Source organism: Oncorhynchus mykiss, chromosome 7 (assembly GCF_057628025.1).
Source record: "Oncorhynchus mykiss isolate SJ-2025 chromosome 7, ASM5762802v1, whole genome shotgun sequence".
Lineage (NCBI taxonomy): Eukaryota > Metazoa > Chordata > Actinopteri > Salmoniformes > Salmonidae > Oncorhynchus > Oncorhynchus mykiss.
The window spans coordinates 27989974-28006955 of NC_143028.1; the positions used below are offsets into that span (position 1 = coordinate 27989974).

Sequence of the window (16982 nt, forward strand, 5' to 3'; positions counted from 1 at the left end):
CAAGAGTGCGAAACTCAATAGAGTAGTCCGTTATGGATCGATTACCTTGACATAGGGAAGACAGGACCCTGGAAGCCTCCTCCCCAAAAACAGATCGATCAAAAACCCGTATCATCTCCTCCTTAAAGTCCTGATACTGGTTAGTACACTCAGCCCTTGCCTCCCAGATTGCCGTGCCCCACTCACGAGCCCGTCCAGTAAGGAGAGATATGACGTAGGCGACACGAGCAGTGCTCCTGGAGTAAGTGTTGGGCTGGAGAGAAAACACAATATCACACTGGGTGAGGAACGAGCGGCATTCAGTGGGCTCCCCAGAGTAACACGGCGGGTTATTGATTCTGGGCTCCGGAGATTCGAAAGCCCTGGAAGTGGCCGGTGGATCGAGGCAGAGATGGTGAACCTGTTCTGTGAGGTTGGAGACTTGGGTGGCCAGGGTCTCAACGGCATGTCGAGCAGCAGACAATTCCTGCTCGTGTCTGCCTAGCATCGCTCCCTGGATCTCGACGGCTGAGTGGAGAGGATCCGAAGTCGCTGGGTCCATTCTTGGTCGGATTCTTCTGTTACGGTGCGTGAATGAGGACCCAAAAGCGAATTAACGTAAACAGAGCTTCTTTAATGACAAAACATAGGTAGGCTCAGATGGACCGGCAGATTCCGACAGGACAGGACAAGGTTGCAGCAAACATGACGATAGTCTGGTTCAGGCATGAATAACACAAACAAGAATCCGACAAAGACAGAAACAAAAACAGAGAGAGATATAGAGGACTAATCAGAGGGAAAAAGGGAACAGGTGGGAAAAGGGGTGACGAGGTAGTTAGGAGGAGACAAGGAACAGCTGGGGGAAAGAGGGGGAGAAAAGGTAACCTAATAACGACCAGCAGAGGGAGACAGGGTGAAGGGAAAGGACAGAAACAAGACACAACATGACAATACATGACAGTTTTAAGGTTAAGAGGTCCTGATTTGAATTGTCATAATAAATAGGAAGTTGTGATCATATTATCCTAAAGTAAGAAATTATTCTACATGGTATTGCCGTGATTTATTGCAATACCATGGGTTAGTATTGTAAGATGTAAATGTATGAGTTGCGTTATTCCAGGAACTAACCCTGAGATAGAAATTCGAAAATATTCGTGCAGGTTATAAAAAATATTATAGAAAACAACTTTGATTAAATGTGTTTTGGGAACAGTGCTGTGTGAATTGTGATATGAGAGTTGTGGAAATGTGTTCATCTGAAGTTTGACATATTGAAATGTGTATAATAAACTGAGTTAAATTTGGATAATACGTTTGGATATATAACGTTATCTTGGGGTTCCGTCCATCACTGCCCATCATAGAATAGCCCGGGGTGTTATTGAGCGCGGGATGTTAATTTTATATGTATGGGAGGTAGCGGTAATTATATGCTTTTCTGAGAGGCTAGAGAGTATGTTGGCAGAGCTGCTTTGTGGCGATGGAGAGTCGTAGGAAATGCACACCGAGTGGTTGATGTGAGTACCTAAGATTTCTATCGTTATATATGGATTCTGTGAAGATAAGAAAAAATACAAATTGAATGTGAATATATTTGATTACTGGAGATTTGATGAAGTAATAATGGAAATAATATTAATATACAAACGTGCACACCCAAACGTAAATGTACGTGAAAAACGTATTCTGGGTTGGTCCCTTTATGGATCATTTCGATTTCCACATTTACATTTAAATACATTTAAATAAAACAGCCCACACGGCCTGAAAATGTTAGCTTTTTTCCCGCTGTAAGAGTTAGGGAGAATTAACAAGTAATGTAGATGTAACTTGTAACAACGTAAAAAAAACAATTAGGGGTTCTATCAAATGAATAGTCATTGCGAAGAAAATGTCATGTAATAAAGCAATTTCATTATGTCTCAAGGGAAAATATAATCTGCTTTTATTGACCTCAACAGATCTGTTTCCAAATCAATGAATGTCGATTCAACTCGTTGACTACTAAATCCACATTGGGCATGTGAAATATTTGCAAAGAAACACTTGGACGAACTTTAAGGCTAATTTCTGGTAATTGTGTCGTTATGTGCCAGATGTTAAGACTACAAACCATTATAATTGGGTTATTTGCGGGATTACTTGTCATTTCAATAGCATTGGGTCTATGTTACTGACTAAAATCTGGGTTTCTAAATGTAATTCAACTATTGCCATGATTTTATTAGCTAGATACAGAAGCCAGTGTTTGTTTTTGATGTAAACTGAACGTTTTAGCAGCTTGCTTGGTTCAAATTGAAAGGCAAATTTATTCAACATGAATAGCGAGGCGATTTTGAGGTAAGATGTTTTTTGTGTGCCTGATAGAATAGGCTACTGAGAATGGTGTTGTAATTTCAATCACTGAATTAAATATGAATAATATGGATATGAACTGAATACTGTATATGCTTGTCAACAATGGCAAGTGTTTGTTTTATGAACTGTAGACTAATCAAAAGGGCCTGTTACCTACATCTAATGCATTCTAATAGCAGCTGATCGGCAATTGCGATAGAGCTATGACCATGATCATAATCAATAACATGAGTGTTAAATATTGCATGATAAAACAAGGCTACAACTGTGATGGATTGAAGTTGTGGGCAGAAAGAGGCTCTAGTATTGTGAACTATTATAACTCTCACCGAAATGTGTCTTTTCCCTTAGGAATTGGCTGATGTATTTTCTAGATTTGGCACATTACATATTAAGACTAATTATTAAAATAGACATTTAATATGTGTGAAGTAGAAAGGGAAAATCCAAATATTATCAGGTATGAAGGTAAGACCCAGATGCAGACAACATTGAATTTTAACAATGGTTAATAATCCAACAGGGGCAGGAAATAGACAGGTCGGTAAACCATAGGTGGGGCCACGGTACCGGATGGCAGGCAGGCTCAGTGTAGACAGAAGTCAATAATCCAGAGGTGGGGCTAATGGTACAGGTCGACAGGCAGGCTCAGTCAGGGTCAGGGGCAAGCAGAGTGGTCAGGCAGGCGGGCTCAGAGTCAGGACAGGAAAGGGTCAAAACCAGGAGGGCGAGAAAAAGAGAGACTGGGAAAGCAGGAGCTGAGACAAAAAACACTGGTTGACTTGACAAACAAGATGAACTGGCAACAGACAAACAGAGAACATAGGTATAAATACAGGGGATAACGGGGAAGATGGGCGACACCTGGAGCGGGGTTGGAGACAATCAAAGACATTCTGAATATTTGTTAGTGATGTTAATACCGTATTTGATTTATTGTGTTGCATTTGTTTATTTGTTTTTAGTGGGTTTTTCACAGGTTAGAAAGGTTGCACCTTAAAGGGCACACAAATAAAAAATTCAGAAGTTTCTATTGTCCGAGTTTTGGTTGAACACGTAAATTATTTTTGATGAGGAATGTACTGAAAAAACCCAATGTTAACCTGGTACACAGACTGTATGAAATGTTTGACTGTAACGTGCGTTGTTTGAAGGAGACCAAGGCGCAGCGTAATTTGATACTGTTTTCCTTGGTATTTGGGGTCGGCTACGGCCAAACAGTAGCCTGTGTTGAGTAATGAACCGGGAATTCGTAAACGCAATCCTCTGTCTGGACATTTGTTAATTTATTATCTAGCCAGGTCCTTACATTGGTGTCAGAAGTAAAAACTTAGAAAAAAGTTTGCCAACTAGCTAGCTGACTACCGTGGCTAGCGAACATTACATGGAGAAGGGGGGTTGAAAGTGCTATGAGGGAATCCGAAAGTGAAGGAGGAGGCAGGGGATGAATATGGCCAAATTCAGCACACATAACATTCTATAATAGAATTGTGTTATTTGACATGTCATACTAAAAGCTTATTTAAAAACTGTTTTTTGATGTGTATCTTTTTTGACACTCAAAGACCCAAAAGGACTTCAATGTGCCTCACCCAAATAATTTGGTCTATTTTAACCTCCTAATTTTCCCTACTTTTTCAACTTAGCATGTAGCCTATAATCCGTTTTAGAGAAATGTAATTATTGAATATTGTAAGAGCTTTCATTGTCTGCTTATATGCCCCCTTTATTTATCCTATGGTTCTGACTTGGTGTACAGGGAATGCACTGTAAGAACGGCCCATGTTCTAAATTCTGTCGCTATACTTTTCAAAAGTGCTGAACAAATAGTTATATTGAGTACGTCCATCGTCGCTAGCTCATTAATGTCTTAATCGAAATTACGGATTGCCTTTTGTCCGCTTGTCGTCCCCTTATGCCATGTACATCTCAATTGTCAGTAGAAACCACATTTGTTTCACCCGGTTAGCCATATCAGCTATGTATTTTTAAAAGGCAGTAAATGAGGCTGAATGAACCAGACAAGGCTCTGCTGATAGCCAGGGGTAGCAGTGGTAAGGTGTTGGGACTAATGTTGGGACTAACAGTTTGTGGGCACCGTTTGTCACCATTATAGTGCAGTTAATGTATTGTTTAGTGTTGTGTTATGTTATGTAGTGTAATGGCTTTTCGGGACCAGTTCATACAGGCGCTCTGTCCTACGAAACTGCACAAACAGACCCAGCTGGCTCTTTCTGAGTCATTGCTGAAAGCCTTGGAGATTGCTTTGGATAGGGAGCTCGTGTGGGCTGGGGCTTCAGCTGGGGTTTCGGTGGGGGTGCATGGAGACACACCCACTGTGCCTGCATGGGTGGCGGAAAGCCTGCATGGGTGGCTGAAATGACTGAACTCATTCGTGCTGTGTCGCTTCATGTGGCAAGCAACACGCACCCTGCTCCCATGGTCTGCTGGGTGTGTGGCCAGCCAGGCCATCTGCGCCGGAATTGCCCCATGTTCCCCAAAGCTCAGGGAAACGACTCGGGGTCCACGTAGAATGAGCAGTGCAGACCCCTGGCTCTCTTTCCCATCCACCACCATCGCCAGGAGGAGCCCATCGGCAGACGGGGGAGCAAGGCTCCACTTCCCCCAGAAGCAGACGAGTGCAAGCAGAGGCAGCCTGTTGTTATGGTGGGCCGGACCTCTGTTGGGCACTTTTGTCATGTGCCTGTTACTGTGGAGGGAGTTCCCTGCCCTGCCCTGGTGGACACTGGGTCCACGGTAACCATAGTGAGGCCGGATATTGTGCCAGGTTGGACTCAGTGTGAGCCCACAACTGTGCAGCTCCGCACAGTCACAGGTGAGCTGGCACCCATGAAAGGGAAGGGAATAATGACTCTGACAGTAGAGGGCAGGACTGTGCATCATCCTGTGTGGGTGGTGGCTGTGCAGAATCAATCATCAATCAAATGTATTTATAAATACTTTTTTACATCAGCCTATGTAAAACAGCAAGCAATGCAGATGTAGAAGCACGGTGGCTAGGAAAAACTCCATGGAAAGGCCAAAACCTAGGAAGAAACCTAGAGAGGAAACAGGCTCTGAGGGGTGGCCAGTCCTCTTCTGGCTGTTCCGGGTGGAGATTATAACAGTACATGGCCAAGATGTTCAAACGTTCATAGATGACCAGCAGGGTCAAATAATAATAATCACTGTGGTTGTAGAGGGTGCAACAGGTCAGCACCTCAGGAGTAAATGTCAGTTGTATTTTCATAGCCGACCATTCAGAGTTAGAGACAGCAGGTGCGGTAGAGAAAGAGAGAGTCGAAAACAGCAGGTCCAGGACAAGGTAGCACATCCGGTGAACAGGTCAGAGTTCCATAGTCTTAGGCAGAACAGTTGAAACTAGAACAGCAGCCCAACCAGGTGGACTGGGGATAGCAAGGAGTCATCAGGCCAGGGAGTCCTGAGGCATGGTCCTGAGAGAGAGAGAGAGAGAGAGAGAGAGAGAGAGAGAGAAACTTACACAGTACACAGGATAAGACAGGGGAAATACTCCAGATATGACGGACTGACCCTAGCCGACACAAACTATTGCAGCATAATTACTGGAGGCTGAGATAGGAGGGGTTGAGAGACACTGTGGCCCCATCCGATGATACCCCCGGACAGGGCTAACCAGGCAGGATATAACCTCACCCACTTTGCCAAAGCACAGTCCCCACACCACTAGAGGGATATCTTCAACGACCAACGCACTACCCTGTACAGCAACCAAAGATGTAAAATACTAAATAATGGTTACTTCTCTGAAAGTATTGAGCTTTAAAGAGGAGGTTGTCTGTTGTCTCCATATCTATTTATTATGGCTATTGAAATGCTAGCTATTAAAATTAGATCCAACAATAACATAACAATAACGTCTTCCATTTCCTAATAATTGCTCCCACAGTTGATTTCTTCAAACCAAGCTGCTTACCTATTGCAGATTCAGTCTTCCCAGCCTGGTGCAGGTCTACAATTTTGTTTCTGGTGTCCTTTGACAGCTCTTTGGTCTTGGCCATAGTGGAGTTTGGAGTGTGACTGTTTGAGGTTGTGGACATTTTATAGTGATAACAAGTTCAAACAGGTGCCATTAATACAGGTAACGAGTGGAGGACAGAGGAGCCTCTTATTAAAGAAGTTACAGGTCTGTGAGAGCCAAAAATCTTGCTGGTTTGTAGGTGTCCAAATACTTATTTTCCACCATAATTTGCAAATACATTCATTAAAAATCCTACAATGTGATTTTCTGGATTTTTTTTCTCATTTTGTCTGTCATAATTGAAGTGGACCTATGATGAAAATTACAGGCCTCTCTCATCTTTTTAAGTGGGAGAACTTGCACAATTGGTGGCTGACTAAATACTTTTTTGCCCCACTGTACACATGAGATGAGTAATGTAGGCTATGTAAACATTATATTAAGTGGCATTGTTTAATTAAAGTGGCTAGTGATACATTTTTTACATCAATTTTTCCAATATTAAAGTGGCTGGAGTTGAGTCAGTATGTTGGCAGCAGCCACTCAATGTTAGTGGTGGCTGTTTAACAGTCTGATGGCCTTGAGATAGAAGCTGTTTTTCAGCCTCTCTGTCCCAACTTTGATGCACCTGTACTGACCTCACCTTCTGGATGGTAGCGGTGTGAACAGGCAGTGATTCAGATGGTTGTTGTCCTTGATGATCTTTTTGACCTTCCTGTGACATCGGATGCTGTTAGTGTCATGGAGGGCAGGTAGTTTGCCCTCGGTGATGCGTTGTGCAGACCGCACCACCCTTTGGAGAGCCTTGCGGTTGAGGGCGGTGCAGTTGCCATGCCAGGCTGTGATACAGCCCGACAGGATGCTCTCGATTGTGCATCTGTAAGAGTTTGTCAAGGGTGAAAAGCCTTTTTGGGTGTAAAGCCAAATTTCTTCAGCCTCCTGAGGTTGAAGAGACGCTGTTGCACCTTCTTCACAACACTGTCTGTGTGGGTGGAACATTTCAGTTTGTCTGTGATGTGAACGCCAAGGAACTCTTTCCACCTTCTCCACTGCTGTCCTTTCGATGTGAATAGGGGGGTGCTCCCTCTGCTGTTTCCTAAAGTCCACAATCATCTCCTGTGTTTTGTTGATGATGAGTGAGAGGTTATTTTCCCTACACCACACTCCGAGTGCCCTCACCTCCTCCCTGTAGACTGTCTCGTTGTTGTTGGTAATCAAGCCCACTACTGTTGTGTCGTCTGCAAACTTGATGATTGAGTTGGAGGTGTGCATGGCCACGCAGTCGTTGGTAAACAGGGAGTACAGGAGGGGGCTGTGGACCTGTTGGGGCGATATGCAAACTGTAGTGGGTCTAGCGTAGCCGGTAGGGTAGAGGTGATATGACCCTTGACTAGTCTCTCAAAGCTGTTAATGATCACAGAAGAGACTGCTATGAGGCAGTCTCTTATCTTCGTCTTCTTGGGTACAGGAACAATGGTGGCCATCTTGAAGCATGTGGGGACAGCAGACTGGGATAGGGAGTGATTGAATATGTCCGTAAACACACCAAGTCCACAAGTGACTGGAAAGGACGTATCTACACACACACCTCTACACAATCACTCAATGCATGTGTATGAAAGAGAGTGAAGAGCTCTGAGAAAAAAGGACCCTTGTATCCTGGGGTTGGACTTTCTTAGGAGCACAGACTGCCAGTTAGACCTAAATGGGGGCACACTGAGGCCGGCAGTCACCATGCCCCCCCCCCCCTCCCCCAATGTCACATTCACACAACCCAACAACTCCCTTACGCCAACAGTTAAAGCAGCAGAGACTCATGGCTTCCCCCCCTCCCTACATCTGTGTGGGACTTTTTCCCAAGCCCCTTTGTCACCTACGGCTGTGTGTTACATTCCCCCAGCTACCTCCATAACACATCCCTCCGCTAGCCCAGGGAGAGGACACTGTCTGCAGTGAGGGAGATAAGGGGGAGGAACTGTGTTGGTCTTGACCCCGAGCAGCAGAAAAACATGCGCTGGAGAGGCTGGCTGTCGCAGGCCTGAAGCTCTACCCACAAGAAGTGCCATTTCACTGGCCATTATGTGGGGAGGAGTGTATCAGCACCATAGAGGACAAAGTGGGAGCTATCCGAGACGGGCCCACCCCCACCATCCAGCAACAGCAACAGCAACAGCTGAAGAGCTTCCTGGGCCTGGCCTCGTACTACAGGAGGTTTGTGCGGGGCTTCTCAAGCGTCGCTGCTCCCCTGAGGGACAAGGCCTTCACTTGGACAGTGGAGTGCAAGGAGACCTTCAACACCCTCAAACGTGCACTGATCGAGGCCCCCGTGCTCACCCCCCCTGACCTCACCTTTATCCTGGACACAGACGCAAGCAATGTGGGCATGGGTGGGGTGCTGGCCCAAGTGGGGCCAGAGGGGGAGAGAGTGGTGGCGAACTATAGCAAAACATTTGACAAACATGAGCGCCGCTACTGTGTCACCTGCAGGAGCTCTTGGCTGTTGTGGCTTCCATCAAACACTTCATGTACTACCTGGGTGGCCTGCCCTTTAATGTAAGAACTGACCACTCTGCTATCCAGTGGCTCATGTCTTTGAAAGAGCCAGATGGGCAGGTTGCACACTGGTTTGAGGACTTCACAGTCCTCCACAGTCTGCACAGTGGTGCACAGCCGTACGACTTCACAGTGGTGCACAGGGCAGGGGCACGCCACTCCAACGCCATGACCCGTCGGCCCTGTACTGCAGACAGGTGCCAACACTGTGAGCGGAGAGAGGCCATGAGAGAGAGCTGTGTGCCGAGGAGGGGGTCTGGGCCACAGTGTGTCAGTCGAGTGGGCCTGTCTGCTATCAGCGGCAGACTGTCGACGTGGCTGAATCAGGGCAGCAGCAGGGACGGGACACAGACTTACAGCCAGTGCTACAGTGGGTAGAGGCGCAGCTGAGACCACCGTGGGAAGAGGTGGCAGCGCCGTGGCAGCTCTCTCACTCGCAACCAAAGGGTTGTGGTCAAGTTTGAGAGACTGCGGCTGGCTTATGGCGTGCTACAGCGGGCATGGAAGGAACCAGCTACGGGAGAGGTGAGGTGGCTGGTGGTGGTACCTAAAGCTCTGCGGGAGGCTGGGCTCCAGGGCACTCATGGGGGGGTGGGCACTGGACACTTTAGGGTCACAAAACCCTCCGCCAGGGCTTTTACTGGGGCAGCACAAGAGGGATGTGTCCAGGCCGTTCTCATGCTCAGCTCCAACAGTTCCCAGTTAGGGCTCCCATGGAGAGGGTGGGAGTGAATGTGGTTGGGCCATTCCCCACCACACCACTTTGACTCCAGCGTGTTTTCCACCATGTGTGAGAGGCTGGGTATGCACAAGACCCGCACTACTTCTCTCCATCCTCAAAGTGATGGCCTTGTGGAGCGATTCGGGGCATCCTTGTGGTTGGAGGTGGGGGGTGGGGGGGAGCACTGCAAGTTTAAGACCATGCTTAGCCATTGTTCTCTCTCTTTACGTCTGGTCTTAACAAGAGATGGGTCACCGTTGTTTGATACTGTTTTTCTTGGTTTATTTGGGGTGGGCTACGGCCAAACACAATCTTCTGTCCGGACATTTGTTCATTTATGATCTAGCCAGGTCATTACAATTTAAATCTGTCTGGAATAAATCCATTCAGTAGTATCCAGACATGCATTAGGCTATTTATTGATCATTTGATAATTTTGGTGATAATTGAATAGGACTAAGTAAGTAAATTATGTGCATTTTCGTCGTTTACCTTTGAACAATGTGTATGAATCTGAAGGACCATAACAATGCTCTCTGACGGGTTGCCCAGTAATGTGCACTTGAGATCCACTCTATAGCGCCATTGAAATTTAAAGGCAATGTTCCTGTTGTCGCGTAGACCACATTCACAGTAAATGCTGCATGTCGGCTCAATTGGAAATTACCTTAAATTTCAAAAGCGCAATAACACGGATCTTTAGCAGTACGGACTGAATCTAGCCCTTTCCTATTGGTTGTCACTCTTTGTTGCTGCTGGAAAATCATGCTGAAGAGGAAATGTACAAACAAATAATGGTTGTTGCTAAGGCACAGTTAATAATGCGCAGTATAATGCGATTTCAAATACAAATGCATTACAAATGGTCAATGTGGACAATAAAATGTAAAATATGAAAGTGCATTGAGCAATAAGGACGATAACTACTCAAAATAATACGTACAGTATGCTCATGTCACATTTGCTTCATAAGGTAAGGTTTATTTAAAGTCAGTGTTCAGTATTCCTATATTTCAATGTGTTTTTCCATGTCGAAGTCTTTGGGGTTACACCATGGTCCAAGAGTAAAATATTTTAAATAGAATTATACCGAAAAAAATAATAAATTTGTATTTTAGTATATGTATTTATTAAGGATCCTCATTTTATAATTACGAAAAATAACAAACCACTCATTTCCAGCCTTGAGAACATACAAAACAACAAGTCCATCTCGGAAATAGATGTAACAGCAATCAACCACATACGTAGCTATCTTTATCTAATCTCAGGCATTTGTTTGCGCGAACCAGTAGACAAATAATGAGATCACTTTGAACTGTGGTGTGGGAACAGTTTAACATGATTCACCCCACAGACACATACACATGGATTTTGTACTCTTCCTGGGGTCCAGCAACACTAAGGCAGTTATGTATAACTTAAAATATTACATTACATTATATTTCAAAACACTTTTCACAACACATTAAGTGTGTTCCCTCAGGCCAATACTACCACATATCTACAATACAAAATCCATGTGTGTGTAGAGTGCGTGGTGAATCATGTTAAACTGTTCGAGGTGTAGATTACATCTAGCATTCCAGTGTTTGAACGTATAAACAACGCATGGAAATGCATGGACATCCCCCCCCCCCCCCCCCCCCCCCACGAGTGAAGTTTCCATAGTTTAAAGCGTGTGTTATTAGATAAAATGAGGGTCACCCTAATACTGGGCAACATACTGTAAATGTGTACATTACAGGAACTGATTATGAAAGCTGTAAAATAATACGGTATAGATTGACTACGAATGGCAGCTCAAAACGGTCTCTAAAAAGACATTAAACTGTAAAACTCCTTATTAAATCAATCCTTATGGTTCCATTGCAGTGAAAATGCTTGAATTAATGTGACTCAAACATTGCCCTTTTATGTCCCCACAAAGAAGAGAAATTTACGTAGATATGGTTCTTGCACTCTCGCAAACACAGCGCTTTTGTCCTTAATGCTTTTTCTGTGGTTGTGGTTTAACCGTCAGTCAAAGGTCCTCGGGTTCTTGAAGGTTCCTTCAGTATAAGGCTAGTTCAGTGCAGCATGACGACATGTACAGAACAGGGAAGGAACTACATTGACTTCAGAAAGTATTCATACCCCGTGACTTAAATTAGATTAAAAAAAAAAAATCTCACCAATCTATAAACAATACCCCATAATAAGTGAAAACAGGTTTTTTGATATTTGTGCACATTTCTTAAACATAAAAAAACAGATACCTTATATACATAAGTTTTCAGCCCCTTGGCTATGACACTCGAAATTGAGCTCAGGTGCATCCTATTTCCATTGATCATCCTTGAGATGTTTCTACAACTTGATTGGAGTCCACCTGTGGTACATTCAATTGATTGGACATGATTTGGAAAGTCACACACCTGTCTATATAAGGTCTGACAGTTGACAGGGCATGTCAGAGCAAAAACAAGCCAGGATTGTGTCGAGGCACAGATCTGGGGAAGGGTAACAAAATAAATTCACCTTCCAACAGGACAAGGACACTGAGCACGCAGCCAAGACAATGCAAGAGGGGCATTGGGACAAGTCTCTGAATGTCCTTGACTTGCTCCTCAGTAAAAGGTACATGACGGCCCACTTGGAATTTGTCAAAAGGCACCTAAAGACTCCTAGACCATGAGAAACAAGATTCTATTTGGCCTGAATGCCAATAGTCACATCTGGAGGAAACCTGACACCATCCCTACTGGGAAGCATGCTGTGGGGATGTTTTTCAGTGGCAGGGACTGGGAGGGTAGTCAGGATCAAGGTAAAGATGAACAGAGCAAAGTTCAGAGCAAAGTTGATGAAAACATGCTCCAGAGCACCCAGGACCTCAGACTGGGGTGAACATGACCCTACGCACACAGCCAAGAAGATGCAGGAGTGGCTTTAGGACAAGTCTCTGAATGTCCTTAAGTGGTCCAGCCAGAGCCCGGACTTGATCCCGATCGACCATCTCTAGATAGACCATAAATAGCTGTGCAGCAACGATCCCCATCCAACAAGACAGAGCTTGAGAGGATCTGCAGAGAAGAATGGGAGAAACACCCCATTAAAGGTGTGCCAAGCTTGTTGCGTCATACCCGAGAATAATCAATGCTGTAATCGCTGCCAAAGGTGTTTCAACAAAATACTGAGTAAAGGGTCTGAATACTTACGTAAATGTAATATTTCAGTTTCATTTTTTATAAATTTGCTTTGTCATTATGGGGTATTGTGTGTAGATTGATGAGGGGGGGGGGGGGAAATAATACATTTTTGAATAAGGCGGTAACAAAATGTGGAAAAAGTCAAGGGGTCTGAATACTTCCCGAAGGCACTGTAAGTATTCACACCGTTTTGCTATGAAACTCCAAATTGAGCTCAGGTGCATCCAGTGCATCCAATTTCTTTTGATCATCCTCGAGATGTCAATACAACTTGATTGAAGTCAACCTGTGGCCAATTCAAGATTTAGAAAGAAACACATCTGTCTATATAAGATCCCACAACTGTCTGTAGATCTCTGAGGCTGTAACACAACAAAATGTGGAATAAGTCAAAGGGTATGAATAGTTTCTGAAGGCAATGTACTTGATTCAAGTTTTTGTTGTGGTTTGAGGACTCCCGTTTGTGGTTTTGGTTGTTTGTGTTGCTCATAGGCACTAGTTGCAGAGAGCAGGGCACATATTTGACTGTCTCTGACCACCAGACCACTACACTCTAATGGCTTCATCCTGTACACACCACCCCTGCTCATTCTCATCTCCTGTGCAGCTTAATTTTGCCCTCTGTGTCAAGCTTTTGGATAACCTCCGTCTCAAAATCAGCATGGTGGACTCCGGTTTTCCTAAATGCGCCGCCGTACTTGTTTTCCTCCCAGTAGTGATGCCAGTTCCCATGTTGATCGGCTCCATAGCCAAATACCGACACCTGTAGAGGCGTTAGCATTAGCATTACTAGTGTTATTAGCATTCTGTTTACTTTCAACCAGGCTTCTCATACCAAAGATACGGCTCTTGATATCAAAGGATACACACCTCATCGCAGATGTGCAGGGCAAATATTATGGCCAGCATGCCCGTGGATGGGTATCTGCCATGGCGCTCTGTCCACCGGTCGTGGGTGTACTTAAAGAATGCTGGATTTATCACCATTACCTGCAAACGAGAGGGTGATTAGCTGTAACGCAACACACAAAAATAATTAATAATTAAATGTTTTCATCCAAAATGACAATAAAAAATAAAAAATTGCTTTTTATTTTGTTACATGTACAGTACATTCTACACAAATTTTACATAAATGGTGTTTAAATGGTGTTTTTACATTTTACACAGTAATTACATTGCAAAAATCAAGTTATTTGATATTTTGATATACATAACATTTCTGTAGATAGATAGTAATTTTAGATTGTAAATCATGTTTTCAGAATTTTGTACAATCATTTAGATTGAATAACACAAAGTTTTGAATCAAGTGTTGTTTTGCGTATCAGTTCATAAACCATGTGCCATGGAATTGGCACATCACAAACTCTTTCCAACTATTTTGGAACCTGTATGGCGCCGCAGTCAACATTTTGTCAAGTAAATGACAAGACTTACCTTATCCTTGTCAGCCTGTACTCGATCTTTCACCCTCATGTATGTCCTGAAGAAACATGAAAGGAAAACAACAATAAGATAGTTTTATATATTTAACCAGGTGGGTCAGTTGAGAACAGTTCTCATTTACAATGCCAAACATTTGTCACGATTAAAACGGAACAGTAAAATTTGACACAACAAAGACAACTGTCACATACCTCATTTGCACATACTGTATATAGATTTTTCTACTGTATTATTGACTGTATGTTTGTTTATTCCATGTGTAACTCTGTGTTGTTGAACTGCTTTGCTTCATATTGGCCAGGTCGCAGTTGCAAATGAGAACTTGTTCTCAACTATCCTACCTGGTTAAATAAAGGTGAAATAAAATGTAAATAATAAAAAACATTAAAAAACAGACTAGGGCCTAGATTCAATCAGATCAAGTGTTAACCGGCGATAGCCTACATACTGTAGTGGAGGTGTGACTATGTTGGAGCTGTCAAATCTGTGAGCAGCTGGTCTTGATCATTGTCACGAAGCCACATCCATCCCACTCAAGTTAGAAGTCCAGAACGAGAAAGTGTAGACTATTTAGAAATAATGGCACTCAAAAAGAAAATCATTAAACTAAATAATGAGGATTTATATCAGCCTAGTCGAGGTGTAGATTACACCTCACATTCCAGTGATCGAACTTGTCAACAAGACTGCATGGGATTTCTCTTAATGCGACTCTTAATGCAGCCAAAGGCAATGTCAGCTTTGTGGATATGACAGCTCAGACACCACTATGTGGATGTCGGCTTAAGTGGATCTGATTGAATAGAGCCCTAAGACAAGATCAAGGTCAACAATTGTCAACAATTAACTACGCCATCTGTTTTAGTCAGTCAGACGAATACCATGCAGTAGTCAGTTGAGTGCACAAATGCAGCTACTGCAATTTGGGAAGTGACAGTAAAAAGCTTGTAATTGGCGTAGAGTAGACCTACGTTTTGATCTCTCCCGTCGACAGGGCGCTGGCTACCCACTGTAGATCGCGGAGTTTAAAGGGCAGCAGGACGAGGTGGACCCCAGGGCCGATGTCCACTGCACTCTCAGGGTACATGAAGTGGTGTGTCGTTCTGTTGCCCACGTCCGCCTCGAACCCTAATGTGGTGGCTTTATTCATTCTTGACAGCAAAGCGAGAACATTGCTTCAGTTCACAGGCATGTCATGTATGGTGTGCGAGATAACAATCAGACACTGTATTAGATTTATTAACATGGTAACCCTGCAGCTACTGCGCTGTAGTGTACTGTATTAATTCATTCCAGACAGTCAGTCAACCACCTGACTTAACCAATAGTTAACTAATTATGGTGTTGATTGAGCTCATGCGGTATGCCTCACTGGTTTCAGGAGATGAGGTAATTGGGTCAGGTGGTTTGTTGCGTGTCTGGAACTGAAGCCTGGTCACTGCAGTTCATCAGGCTCATTATTGCCTAATCCTGCCAATGTGAATAGCGGTGGGTTGTTTGGATCATGGCAGTGATGGGGTTGTGTAATGCCTGCTCTCGCTTTTTAGACTATGTTGGTGTGTGATAAGCATGATTCTTTGGATTTTCTATTGTGGTTGTTTTGTCTGTTAATGGTGGTTTTGAATGTTCGATTGATTGTGTTGTCTGCGTTGGGTCATGTTTTCTCTGGGCCATACCTTATGACACTGTTATGGGAGTCTATCAAGGAGCCATATTGAGAGCCCAGCAGGTTTCCTGAGTTCCCCACCACTGCACACTTCCTGCATTGAGCTTGTTTGGGTTGGACATCCCTGGCGGGGGGAGCGATGACCTGGAACATCTTCTGGATCACCTCGTATATCGTACGCTCATCGGTGGACCGCTGCAAAGCCTGACGGGAATGTTCAAAACTCACTTTAGATGTGGAACAACAATATCTCACAGGAATAATGCCTGTGCTCTCCTTTGGCTACCAACAAACAAAAACAGGGCAATATACAAGGGTCCTTTTAATATTCAGTACTCAGGAAATCACCAGACTAAATAGATTCTAATTTTGGCAGCTCCAGAGGGAGGCCTTGTGTTAAATGTGCCCCTTCATAACCAGCCAGCCTCTTTATGGCCATCTTACTAACAATTTTGGCATGGCATTCTTAGCAGACCAACACTGTGTGTGTGTGTGTGTGTGTGTGTGTGTGTGTGTGTGTGTGTGTGTGTGTGTGTGTGTGTGTGTGTGTGTGTGTGTGTGTGTGTGTGTGTGTGTGTGTGTGTGTGTGTGTGTGTGTGTGTGTGTGTGAAATTTAAAATTCAGCATTAGTGGAGACTGCATTCACGGTAAACGCTGCATTGGAAGTTGCCGTTGAATTTCTAACGCTTCAGCGATAAAGATTAAATAGAGCCCTAAATAATTGCCGAGTATATCTGGGAATACACACATTACATATCCATATACAGTGCCTAGTGAAAGTCTACACACCCCTTGCATGGTCTTTACATTTTGCTGCCTTAAAATTACATCTAAAAAGGGATTACGTTTGATATTGTTTCCCAAAGATCTACACAACCTACTCCACATTATCAAATACTTGGTGGAAGCACTATTTTCAGCTATTACTACTGTGAATATTTTGAAATAATATCCGACCGACTTTGCACAACTCTTAGAGCAGAGAGTATATACTTTTTCCACATTTTGTTGTGTTCTAGCCTGAATTTAAAATGGATTAAATTGAGATTTTGTGTCGCTGGC

At 43.8% G+C, this 16982-nt stretch overlaps 1 protein-coding gene across 9 annotated transcripts in view; it reads right to left on the reverse strand.

Moving 5' to 3' along the window:
* Window positions 1-10723: 10723 nt before the first annotated feature.
* The window catches only part of st3gal8 (ST3 beta-galactoside alpha-2,3-sialyltransferase 8), a 33658-nt gene continuing 27399 nt past the window's right edge, over window positions 10724-16982 (reverse strand). For all 9 annotated transcript variants that reach the window (XM_090240644.1, XM_090240640.1, XM_021609089.3 and 6 more), the window contains 5 exons: window positions 15931-16124; window positions 15226-15405; window positions 14246-14291; window positions 13676-13795; window positions 10724-13568 (listed from right to left, as the gene is read on the reverse strand). In XM_090240644.1, the coding sequence (XP_090096770.1) occupies window positions 13398-13568; window positions 13676-13795; window positions 14246-14291; window positions 15226-15405; window positions 15931-16073 (660 nt within the window). In that variant the 5' untranslated portion in view covers window positions 16074-16124 and the 3' untranslated portion in view covers window positions 10724-13397. The remainder of the gene's footprint in view (window positions 13569-13675; window positions 13796-14245; window positions 14292-15225; window positions 15406-15930; window positions 16125-16982) is intronic.